The 12,075-nt window shown below is 54.6% G+C and overlaps 1 protein-coding gene across 5 annotated transcripts in view; it reads left to right on the top strand.

Moving 5' to 3' along the window:
- The window catches only part of ARHGAP26 (Rho GTPase activating protein 26), a 141,568-nt gene that overhangs the window by 89,337 nt on the left and 40,156 nt on the right, over positions 1-12,075 (top strand). For all 5 annotated transcript variants that reach the window (XM_086621834.1, XM_086621833.1, XM_086621832.1 and 2 more), the window contains one exon: positions 5,241-5,400. In XM_086621834.1, coding sequence (XP_086477960.1) covers positions 5,241-5,400 — 160 coding nt within the window. The remainder of the gene's footprint in view (positions 1-5,240; positions 5,401-12,075) is intronic.

Raw genomic sequence — 12,075 nt, 5'->3', positions numbered from 1 at the left:
CGCACGCGGTGACGGCGTGGCAGCGGAGTGAGCCCAGCGAGCCCGTCCTCCTGCCCTCCAGGCTCTTCTGGCCCTGGCAGAGCTCCCCGCGTCCAAGAGCAGCCTCGAAGAGCATGGGCATATCCAGAGCCTTAATAAACCCGACGGGATGAATTACGGTTACGCCGTGTGTAACTGAACTGAGCTGGTGGTGCTCCCCGGCTCCCCGCTGCTGCTCCCGGTGGCACGGCTGTGTGCCAGTGCCCGCTGCGGCTCCGGCTCCCTGTCACCTCCTCCTGTGCACATGTGCTTCGTAGGAACCGTTATCCAAACGCACAACTGACCGATTTGGCTACCTGGGACACCAGTGGTTAGTTCTGCAGGTGTAATTTCTTTGAACGTGCCACAGCCTTTGTGGTTCTCTCACTGTGGGCGATGGGTGGCGTTTGTGTGTACAAGGGCATTTGGTGAAGAATTTCTGTTTCAGTCTCCTCTGTTTCTGATATCGCAGGAGAGAAGCTTTGATTTTTAAAAAATCTCCTTTTGGTAACTTGAAGTCTTTTCGTGATTATTGTGATTAGTCTTATTTTAAAAGTTGAGCTGTTTGTTTCCTGACCCAAGTTTGCTTTTGACAAAACTTGGTATTGGGCTTCTCCGTTTCTGGGTCCCAGGAGCGGCCGGGATGCTGACACTGCTGGCTTCCTCCCAAGCACAGCGAGGTGGCCACGCACAGACGGGCTGCACGAGCGCTGCGTTGCAATAAACGCCCGCCGTGCTCCCAGCTGTGGGCCGGCGTTCCCAAGACACGTGGGCACCGGCGTGGGGCTGAGCGAGGAGCGAGCAACCCCTGGGAGCTGCAGGGCTGCCCTTTCCTGGGGCACAGCTCCTCCGGCCCCTCGGAGAGGGGCGAAGCCGAGCAGCGGGAGCCACTGGCATGGCCAGCCTGGCCCTCGCCCGGCTCCTCGTCCATCTCTCCACCTACACGCTCATCGACTGCAGCCCAATTAAACTCAATAACGTGCAGGGATGACTTGAATGCGCCCAGGAACATTTCCCAGAACTCATTAGATTTTATCCGATAAATACCACCAATTGTGTGCTCCAGCAGCCGCCTGCTCTCCGTCCGATCCAAATGAAATGGATGGCAATGGGGGGAGCCAGCGGGCAGGGGCACTGGCTGCAGGGTTTCGCTTGAACGAAACCCCTGAGGGAAAAGCCCCGCAGCCCTGCTGAGCCTCCCCCGGGCCAGGAGCTGTGCTCCCCCAGGGAAGGTTTGCCCGGCGAGGCCGCGGTGGGCACACGGCTGCTGCTCTGGTCGGAGCCTGCTGGCACAGGTTGGTGCGGCTCTGCCCCGTACCAGCTCCCTCGCACCGAATGGGTGGTGGGTCCGTGGGTGCTGCTGTCGCCCCGCGTGCTGTCTGCGTTCTCTGGGCTCTTTATCTTTCATTCATGCCCAGAATCGAATGCGAGTGTTTAATTTGTAACAAACTACCCGTAGCAGCCTAAATAATTTTGGGGTTGCTAACCCTCTGTGTGATTGGCTTTTCACGTTAAATAGAAGCTCTAATGGTGGTGTGCAACAAAGCAATATTTACTGCTCCTGTGTGCTTTCCCTGCACTGAAGCTTGACTACCAATTACTCTGTATTAAATTATGTTTGGTCATGCCAGTGATTATACAGTATCCAAGCAACCCAGGCATAATCTAATTTAACACACAACATGGATTTACTCCGCTCCCGTTCTCCTTGTTTTTTCTGAAAGTGAACGTAGAGCGACGGGCATCCACAGACACCCCCAGGTAGCACGACCGGCCCGTTCGGCTGCAGGGTCGGTGATCCCATGGGAGCCCTCGGCTCCCAGCCCGGGGTGTGTCCGCAGGGTGGCAGAGCCCAGTCTCCATCCAGCCTCTTTGGCTGGGTCCTTGCAGCAGCCAGGACACCTCTTGGGTTTGCACCAAGTGGGTCAGGTCTTCACAGAGCAGTGTCCCTTTGTAGGGCTGCTCATTGGCGATGCGCTGCTGCGTGCGGTGCTTCCTCCATCGAGGGTCTCCGTGGTCCGTCCCACGCTGCCGGGCTCATCTCCCGCTGATCCTGGAGACACGTGGGAACCCTCGGGTGCTGTGAGGAGGAGGAACAGCCCGGGGTCCAAAAGTCAGCGATAGCCCGGCACGTTGGAAGCACCAAGCAGGAGTTAAGATGCTGCTCTGCACGTTTCCCCGTTAGTTGATGATTCCCACCTCCTGCTTGTGGGGGAAGTGGCATCTGCCAAGTGTGGATGGAGAGAGAAAGGACAAAGGACTCGTCTAAATTAATATCAGTGCAATTGCCTTCAAAGCACACCGGGGCCAGGAAGAAACATCAGGTTAAAAGGAAAATACAGCAAATACTTGGAAACCTTCTAAAGGGCAGCTCAGGAATGGCACTAACAGTGCCGGCCGCAAAGCACTGACATTAAGCACACTTTGGGATGAGAACACCCCATCTTTAGAAACTGCGGCGTTATTTTCTAGTACAAAGGGCGATGAAGAGGTATAATTTATAGTGAATTATCATGTGGATAATGGATGTGGAATTTGAAGGATGCGAAGGGTGAATCATGTTTTGTAGCAGAGCTTGGGTACCCGAGCGGTGGGAAGGCTGCTGCTGGAAAAGTACCCGCGGGACGGACCAGAGGTTATGTGCCAGCCGGCGTTGTTCCGGAAGGGAGCCGGCCTCGCGCGACGGCTTCCACGCGTTACGGGCTCGGAGCAGCCACGGTAAAGAGGAGTTTGATGGCGACTGCGGGACGGAGGTGAGGGCCAGTGCCCGCGTCTGGGCACGTGGGCACTCCTCGGGCAAAGGGCAGGGCTGGGGCTGCAGGACCGTGTCCTGCTCGGGAAACCATTAATAGCTTCGTCTGAAATAATTAACAGGACCACGCACAGCTGCCCAGCCGTAATGAGTCAATGACAGTGCAATTTATTAGAGTGATGTATTACATGGTAACGGTAATGAGAAATGGAGGGACCTAATTTTGTAAGACTTAGATCAATTCAGTTGTTTTTTTTGTAAATGAGCATTGTTTTACTAACCACAGAAGATCATTAAAATTATTATTTTATTAGTGCTTTTCAAAACTATTTGAATTATGGCTGCTTTTTTCGAAATCCAAATAGGAGTGTGTGAACGTGTGTCTGAAATAGAGATGTTGTTGCAACGTAAAAGTGTCGTTGGTGTTTGTAAATGTCTTGATGAGGAGGTGAGTTGGAGTGGGGGAAAAGGCTCAAATCCCTATTGAATCCCTATATAAGTAGGTTTTTTTTCTCCTGTAAGTAAGCAAGCTTTTTCCTAAGTAAGAATTTGTTTCCTATTGGACTTGTCCTGCCCGTTGGGACAGGCTGGGTGGAGGCGATGGGCAGAGCAGGGTGGGCTCCTGCCCCCCCAGACCCCCTCAGGTTGTCGTCTCTGTGACCAGAGCCTTTCTCTGGGGCAGCCCATCTCCCACAGCCTGGCGCTTTACTGGCACGGGAGCTTTCTCGGACACTCGGGATAAAATATTGTGAGCTTCGTGAGAGTGGGGCAAGTTGTGGGTAAGAGGGAGGTCCCGCAGAGCTCCCAAAGGGCTTTTCCCAGGGCCTCTGCACCTTTGAAGTTGTGGCCCAAGCCCGGACTTGGTGGAGGTGACGTGTTCTCCAAGGACGTGACGTGCACTGGGGGTGAGACTCACTGGTACGGCCGAAATTGCGGCTGTGGGGAGCTGAGCCAGTCCCTTGGCCATGAGCTCCCTTCTGCTGCCTGAGGAGCCACGTACAGGGGTGAGGAATGAAGAGTTCTTTGCTGCATCAAGTGAGATTTGGATGGAAAAGGGGTGAGGAATGAAGAGTTCTTTGCTGCATCAAGTGAGATTTGGATGGAAAAGGATGGAAAGCATCGTTTCTTTTAAGCCAGCCCTACCTTGCGCTGTGCTGAACAAAGCTAAGTGTGCACAGAAGTGAGCACTGTGGTGTCTTGGCCCGGAGACAGTACTAGAAGCTCATGGCAATAACTTTCTGGGACAATCCAGCAAGATCTGAGTCTCAGCCTCACTTTGTGCTGGCCTACTGCGTGTCTCCAGGGACAGCAGGAGAGAAAAGTGAAGGGAAGAGACACTTAAAAAACCCCTTGAGCTACAATTGCGTGCTTGCACCGCCTGAAGTCATCGAGTTTCCTGGTTGAAGAGGTCAGGAGAAACCACAGGAGCGCAGAGACGAGGCTGTGGGGCTTCCACCGTGACGCCTCCTGCGTCACCTGCGCGCGTTGTCGCGCCACGTGTCGTCGTGTGGCTCCAGCGCGTGACTCAGCCGCAGTCCGCGGTGCCCGGCGGGGCCGGCTCGTGCCTCAACCAGGCGTTTGCCACGGAGCAGCCGGGTCCCCCGGCACTTGCAGCCGGACACAGCCTGGGGACCCCGGGGCTGCGTCCCACCTTGCGGCGTGCCCTCGGTGCGTGGCAGCGGGGCTCTCCGCGGCTGAGCCGGAGCAGAGGACGTGCCCCTGCTTTGCACCACGGCATCCAGGGGCCAGACCGGAGCTACTCCGGAGTAACGTCCCAAACGGATGTTAACCGGAGTCCCAGGTCCTCAGCGTGAGCTGTTTCCCTTTGCTGAACAGATCTGCTCCCACTGGGCTGCAATACTTGTGGATGTAAAAATAGATGGAGATGACAGGGAGGAAGGCTGGAGTGTCAATCCCTGGGAGAGCGGGTGTCTGTGTCGAGCAGATGCCTTGGTGGGGCGGAGAAGGACACGTGTGTGTGCACGTGGGTCCGGGGGTAACGCCTGATCTTCTCCTTCCAGCCTGGTTTGGTTGGGGCTGACCTCTGTCTGGTGCAGGCAAAAGCTTAAACGGGTGAGAAGGGGTTGGATTTTGGAACATATTAGGTCACTCATTCAGTTGGAGAGCAGCGTGTGTCAGAGGTCCAACAAGTTGTTTTTAGAAGGGATTTGAGCATTAATGATTCAAGATGTTTTCCTGGGAGTGGTTTGCAACATGAGACGCAGTGGCCAGCGTAGCGTCGGGGTTTTGTGGGATTAGTCGATCCACTGAGGCTGAAAGGTCTGTAGTAACACAATAGTTAAATTTGTACTTTTCCACATGGCTGAGCCTTCAAGGAGCTCACCAGGAGTGTAAAAAATGTAAACAGCAGTGTAAGCTTTGTGCCAGCCATGAGGCAGGGAGGGGGTTTCCATGCGGATTAGTTCCATCACCTACTTTTTTTTTACTTTTTTTTTTTTTTGTTTCCCAGAGTTGCAAATAATCACAAGCAGAACCTGATGACTGTTGCTAATCTGGGTGTGGTATTTGGGCCAACACTGCTTCGACCTCAAGAGGAAACAGTCGCTGCCATTATGGACATCAAATTTCAGAACATCGTGGTTGAAATTTTAATAGAAAACCATGAGAAGGTAACGGCTTCACTTGCTTCTTTCAGTGCCATTAATTTATGAAAACGAATTTGTCTCTCTCTCCAAACTGCAGCCCCCTATCCCAGACCCCGCCTCACTCCCCGTGGCTGGTGCCACTGCCGGAGGCAGCGCTGCCGCAGACGGTGGGGTTGTGCCAGGGAGGGCACCTCCCGGGTGCTCCCACCAGCAATGGGCACGGCTCCGGGCATGGCCTGGAGGCTCCAAAACTGATGGTTCTCAGGCCATGGTTGTGTAACCAGCCCTGCTGGTAACCAGCCTTTTTTATGGTCATCTCAGTGTGAGTCGGCACGGCCGTGTCTCCATTGCAGAAATCCCCCTTTCTTTCCCCTTCCCATTGTTTAACAGGAATTTGTCCTTAGTTTCGAGAGAGAGGAGCACGGAAAGAAACTCGTGCGAGATGAAGGCCTAGGCTGGCTGCCTGCTTTTCTCCCTAAATCTGTTTGTTCAAGTACTGGCTTTATCCACAATGCTGATTTCCTGAATTATGATGCATTTGTGTGTGTCAGCCGTGGCGATGTTCTCGCCCGTCGGCGGGGCCGGGCACTGCCATCCCCCCCGGCCGCCCGCGTGGGGTGGCTGCGTGCAAACAGCAGCGCTAAAAAAAAAAAAAGCCATTTTCTTCTAAATTCAAACAGTTCCCTGTTTACAATCTTTTGTTCGTCTGGTTTTGATTGGAAAGAAATAACTAATTTGTGCATTCAGGCTGCAGAGAAAGAAGAAGCTGCAGGCTGAGGGCTGCCACGGCAGGGTGGCACCGGCGCGGGGCTTTGCTCGGAGACATCTCGAAGGGGTTTCCTGCAGGTTACAGCGCCAGGCTGAGCCTCTGGTACACGCCGTGCGGGTGGCACAGCCGTGGCACGTCTGCGCGGGGCTGCAAAGGGGCATCAAACGCGCAGCCAGCAGGGACGGGGAGATGGTGTCCTTGTATGTTCTTGGAGAGGTTGCTTCAACAGGCACACAAAGGTGTTTATTTAGGATGGAGGAGCTGTTTTCTTCTCCTCTGCACGGAATGTGATGGCAACGATGGCTTAATTATGAGCTACTGTGCCGAGGGAGGTGCGAGCAGCAGTGATGGACCTGTGGTGTGAGCACAGCCCGTCCCCCCCAGCCCTGGTCCTGCGTGGAGGAACCGGCACGAAACCTCCTGTCGGCCTTCGATGGTCACCCCTGTCCGTCCGTCCATCCCTCTGTGTGGGTACAGGGGAGCGTTCACCGCCTCTCCCTGGTGCTGCTGAGCTCCTCGGCTGTGCCGCCAGCGCCACGAGCAGCGCGGCGTCGCTGCGAACGTGCTTTGTCTCCCTTCCCCTCGCCATGCTTTATGGAGCCCTTCCCTCGCAGGCCCTTAGAGAAACACATCTTTAGGCATTGATTTTTTTCTGCCTGAACCGAGTCTCTTGCTGTGCCAGCCGAGCCCTCCGCCCGCTGGCACCGCTGCAGGAACCCCTGTCAGATTTCTGCAACGATCGTGTCTGGGTGGGCTCCAGGGCTCATCCCTGGGTGGGCTGCAGCGCTCGCCTCCGCTCACCGCCCCAATTACAGCTCCCACCCCAGCGTGTCCCAGCGCTTCCGTGATTCCTCCTCCTTAGAAGTAATTTATGGCACCAGCAGAAGGGTGAATCTGCAAGTTGGTTACGTCCGTTCGCTGCCAGTTAGTTGTGCGGGGGGTGTCCCTGCTGCCCGGGGGGCAGCGGGGGCTGATGTCGCCGGGTGCTGAGCTGCCCTCGCGGGGCCGGCGCCGTCCACGGCTGCCGCTTCGCACCAGGGTGCTGCGAGCGAAACGCCCGGGAACCCGCATCCCTGTTTCTCCAGGGCTCTCGGGAAAACATCCTGGGCAGGAGGGAGACAGGAAAATCTCTTGAACGCTGCGTTGGTGCCGGTTCGGCTCCCGCTTCAGGACGGTTTCGTTGCAGTGTGTTTCTTAATTGGAATCGATTCGAGCTCGTCGAAGGTTCCCCGCGGGAGCTGCCGGAGGTGATGAGCGGTACGCACGCTGCCTGCGCTTGTGCTGCTGGTGCTTTATATTGTTTTACACCGGTGACTCACAGACACTGTTTATGATGAAGTACATTCCCAGGGAAAATGTAATTGATTTGAATGGGTCCTGGCAATCAGCGGCTGTCTGGCGTTACATTATCTTTCCCCCAGGTAAGTGGAATGCCTCTCTCCCGTCAAAATTACTGTTGTCATTGTGTAACCAAAAAAAAAAAAAAAAAAAAAAGGCAAAAAAAAAAAAGCAAACTTGGTGATGACATCTCTCGGTCTGAGTAACTGCTGGCAGCTTGTTTACACAGTAGGCTCGTCTGATTGCCGGGGCTGTGGAGAGCGTTTTGGGGGGTTAGTCAGCGTTCCCTGCAGTCACCCCACCTGAGCTTTGGCTCATCGTCCACCTGAGATTATCCCTGGGGAAAAACATTTGTCTCGAAGCTATAGAAGTATCAGAGAAGGACGCTTCAGGGCACGGTGCCCATCGCCCGCTGTCTGCCCTGGTTGACATGAGTCCGGGCTCCCTTCGGCAGAGGCTCCGAGTTAACGCGTGCCCTGTGCCCGCCGTCTTGCCGATGTGCCTCAGGAGCCATGTGCCATTCGGAATCATTTGGAATCGTAGTCAGCACAGCAGGGACTTTCTGAAGGTTCCTGGAACAACTGGTAAATTATGGTTTGCTCTTCGTTGCCAGAGCGTCCGACACAGATCATTAAACCCTGCGTGTAATCCAAAAAAGTTGAATCGTTTCTGGAGATTTATCAGGTTTCCAGGTCTCAGATGCAGATTGTTTGTTGTACTCACAATAACAGCCATAAATTCTGAGATGGTTTTTAAAGCTCCTCAGACACCTTCTCCTCGAGAAGGTCTCTGTGCATCACAGTATCACAGCCCCTGCGCTTGTCTGTGTGATCGGAGCTGCCACTGGGAACCGCTGCGCTTTGGGTGATTTCCCATGGGTGGTACTGACACCAGATCTTCTGGAAATGTGGAATGGCGTTGGGATGAGTGTAGGATCAGGCCTTGGGGAGGAGGGACGGCGGCTCCGTTTGCCTACCAGATGTTCCAGCGCAGCAAATGGGAGCCCTGAAAAGCTGGGCAGGAGCAGCTGCCCAGGGCTACCCAGGAACCAAGAAAATGTCAAATTGCTACTTAACCAGATTTATCCATTAGCCATTCTCAGCCTTTTCTGTGTATGTTTGTGAATACAATACATTAAGGTAATGTGTTATAAAATACATTCTGATTATATATAATTAAATGGATAAAATGATTTTTCTCCTGTGGCTCTGAATGTTGCCATGACAGGCAAACCAAGAGTGCATCCTGTGCAAAAAAACGTACGGATGCTGCGTTGTGTGCCAGTTACTCAAGTAATTGCCATTTAACAGCATATTTCTGATTTAAAAATTAAATGTTAGCCAAAAGTAATATTGAAATACTATTACATCTGACAATTGCAGATGTCCATTTATGTTCTTTTCCAAAGCTTAAATTTCTATAGCTCTCTGGAAAAGGCCATTGTTCTGAAGTGTTACAAAATTAAGAGATCGATTTACTGTCTTGATGATGTTCCCTCCAGACGAAGGATTGACCAGGTGAAATGTTAATGCAGCCGGTACTGATGACAAACAGGAGACTACTTTGTGCAGGGAATTACAGACCCAGACACTCGCCCCAGTAAATGGTGAGGACTAACACCAAAGTCAAGGCCCTCAGCACCTCATCTTTGTTTTATCCTTTTCTGTAATTAGCTGAGAGGTTCAGCCATGCTGTTGGCAGTGGGTTTAGCCAGTCCTCGTGTGAGACTTTGTACTGGCGACGTTCTGAACGTCACAGCAGCTGCTGCTTCTCCGAGTTCCATGAACGAGTCCAGGTGCAGTTCTGTGCACGGGACCACACCGAGCCGGTGGCTGGAGAAGAGACCAGGGGTGGACCCCGACGTGCTGTTACGTCGTGTCCCTCTGACCTGGGCAGGATACCTGACCCCTCTGCTTCCAGCTTCTGCGTAGTAAAATGAGCATAATGGGGTAATTAGAGCCAAGCACGAGGAGATCCTCCGGTGCGTGCTGGGGTGCGGGGAGGGGAGGAGGGCTCTGATGGAGGGGGCACCAGCCCCAACCCCACCAGCACCCCCAGTACAAGTGCGAGTGGCCTGGTGGCGGCGAGCAATTCCTCTGAAACCCCTCAAAAGCGCACGTGCCTCATCCCTCTCCCTGCACGGAGCATCCGTCGGCTCCAGGGGGACACCCCTGCTCCTCCCGCGGTGATGGGGCCATGGGCAGGTCTCTCTGGAAGAGGTGCGGGATAAAGGATGTAGCAGCACCTGGATGTGTTTCCTTCAGAGGTGGGAGAAGTACTAAAAAAAGCCTTTTAACGGCCGTCCGAGTCGCGGTGCTGCCGTTTCAGACAGAGGGGAAGGTGGCGCGGAGCGGCGAAATTGCCGCTTGCGTGGGGCTGAGCGAGCGCGGCGCGGCGGTGGCTGTGATTGAGGAGCCCTGGCTCCTCGCTCCCACGCCGGCCCTTAAACTGTCTCTCTCCTCCCGCTAATTGGGCTCCGTGGCTGGGAGGGCTGGAACGCGGGGCTGCGCGGTGAGGAGCGCGTCTCGGCTCTTCTTGTGAAATGAAAAAATGAAGCAAACCTGAGAAGCCTTCCTGTGAAGAAGAGGGGGGGTTTTGTGCAAGCGGTGTCTGAGCGGAGGGAGATGGAGGAGGAGGGTTTTGGTCCAGCAGTGCCCGTTTCCTTCTCTGCCAAAGACATCTGTGCCGTTTCCTGGTACACAGTAATGGCAAACTTGTGTCTGCAATGAACTATTTATCTCGCAGTTCTGGAGGTCTCCAGCCTCCTGCCTCCTTCAGAATCAGCACTTTACTTTTTTAAATGTGGCTGTTAATTGACTTTTCTCCATCGTGAGTGGCTAAATTTAGCCTGTGTGCTTTGTGCCGTGCCGAGGTGGTAGAGCGAGCGGCTTTTACCAGCCCTGTGCCCACCTCCGCAGCGCTCCTGCTCCCCCTCGCCGCGGGCATCTCGCTGGAGATGCCGTACGGGCCTGGGGCACCAGGGAGGTTCGTGGCTGAACACTGTCCTGGAGAAACGCTGGTGTTTCTGCTTCATCAGGAGGCTGAGTCGTGCTGTTATCACCATGGTGTGCCATCGTCACCGCGACGTGCCATCGTGACCGTGGCATCCCAGCCAGAGCCGTGGGTGGAGGACGTTGTGGCTTAGTAAAAGGAGTTTATAACGTAGCCAGAAGAGTATTTACTGGGCCTGTACAGTTGCAGTTGTGTCAGTGCCAAGGGCTCGAGTGGGGCACGAGCACATCCGAGCCGGTGCGGCTGGAGGGCACAGGGAGTGGGGGTGCAGGGGGGGTGCTTGGGCTCGTTAGGCGTTTTAACTGAAATGCAAAGTTGGTTGTGAGAAGTTGAAGTCTGTAAGATATCAGATGATGGAGCTTTTTGGTAAAATTGTTTCATAACGATGTTCCAGCCATGATTAAAAATGCAACCTCCTTATAAGCTGAGGCTGGCTTTGGGCACGGAGTTCATAATTTAAAAGCATGTGTATCTCCTCTTATTAAACACCAAAAAAAGGAAACGAAACCCAGGGAGTTTATTTTCAAGTGTGCTGTGGGAAATCATTGCCTAAAATGCCATTCATAAATGAATACTTGTATCTTGTTTGATTTATATATTTCATTACCTTTCCCAAGTAGAACTTACTGTTAAAAAGCAATTTGAAAGCAAGAGCTTGTTAAAAGCAGGTGGTGGCCGTGCTGGGTACCGGGAACGGAGCCCCGGGTGGGCAAGGTGCCCCTGGCACCGATTTCGACCCCCGTGCTGAGGGTGCTGCCCCAGAGAAGCTGTATTTAGCACGTAGAGCACAGGGCTCACGGCACAGATCTGGGACAGGCACCCGAAGCACGTGCAGCTCTGTAGTGTTGTAGTGTGGTGAGCAACATGCTGCGCACAGCCCTGTGCACCGGGACCGGGGAGCTGGCCTCAGTACCGGCGCCTGTGCTGGGGGGGGCTGTTGGGGTGCTGGGGAGGGCTGTTGGGGTGCTGAGGGGGCTGTTTGGATGCTGGGGAGGGCTGTTGAGGGTGCTGGGGGGGGCTGTTGGGGAGTTGAGAGGGCTGTCAGGGTGCTGAGAGGGCTGTTGGGGTGCTGGAGGGGACTATTGGGGTACGGGGAATGGGGTGCAGCAACCATGCAAAGAGCTGGGGAGCTGCTGGCCCCCAAACTCCCACGGGGAGCCTGGGAAGCAGCCGCTTTGGAGGTGGGAACAGGCACAAACGAGCGTCGGTGCCTGCAGAAAGCGCAGCTTGGGCTGCATCTCCCTCCGCTCATCCATACGGCCGGGAGGAACGTGTGAATGAGCTCAGCGGAGCTCTCCAGGAAGGCTGCAGCAGGACTCCACAGTCCATCCATCTGTTCCGCAGCGTGCCCAGCTATGCACAGCCAGATTCAGCTGCTCACTTGGTGGGGGCCGGGGCTGCGATGCGCGCAGGAGCTGCGCACAGCGATGCGTCGCTGCTCCCGTCACACGCTCGGGAGCTGGACCTGGTCCCTACCAGTAGAAAGGTTGGGGAGCGATGTCCTTCGCCGCGAGGTGTTTGATCCATTGAGAACGGGTCGTGAGCTCCTCTCCGAGGGCCGGGAGTCCTGCCCTTTGCCG

Source organism: Tauraco erythrolophus, chromosome 16, assembly GCF_009769465.1.
Source record: "Tauraco erythrolophus isolate bTauEry1 chromosome 16, bTauEry1.pri, whole genome shotgun sequence".
NCBI classification, from domain to species: Eukaryota; Metazoa; Chordata; class Aves; order Musophagiformes; family Musophagidae; genus Tauraco; species Tauraco erythrolophus.
Note: the sequence above shows the minus strand (reverse complement) of the source record. Positions and strands in the feature narration are given on the sequence as shown.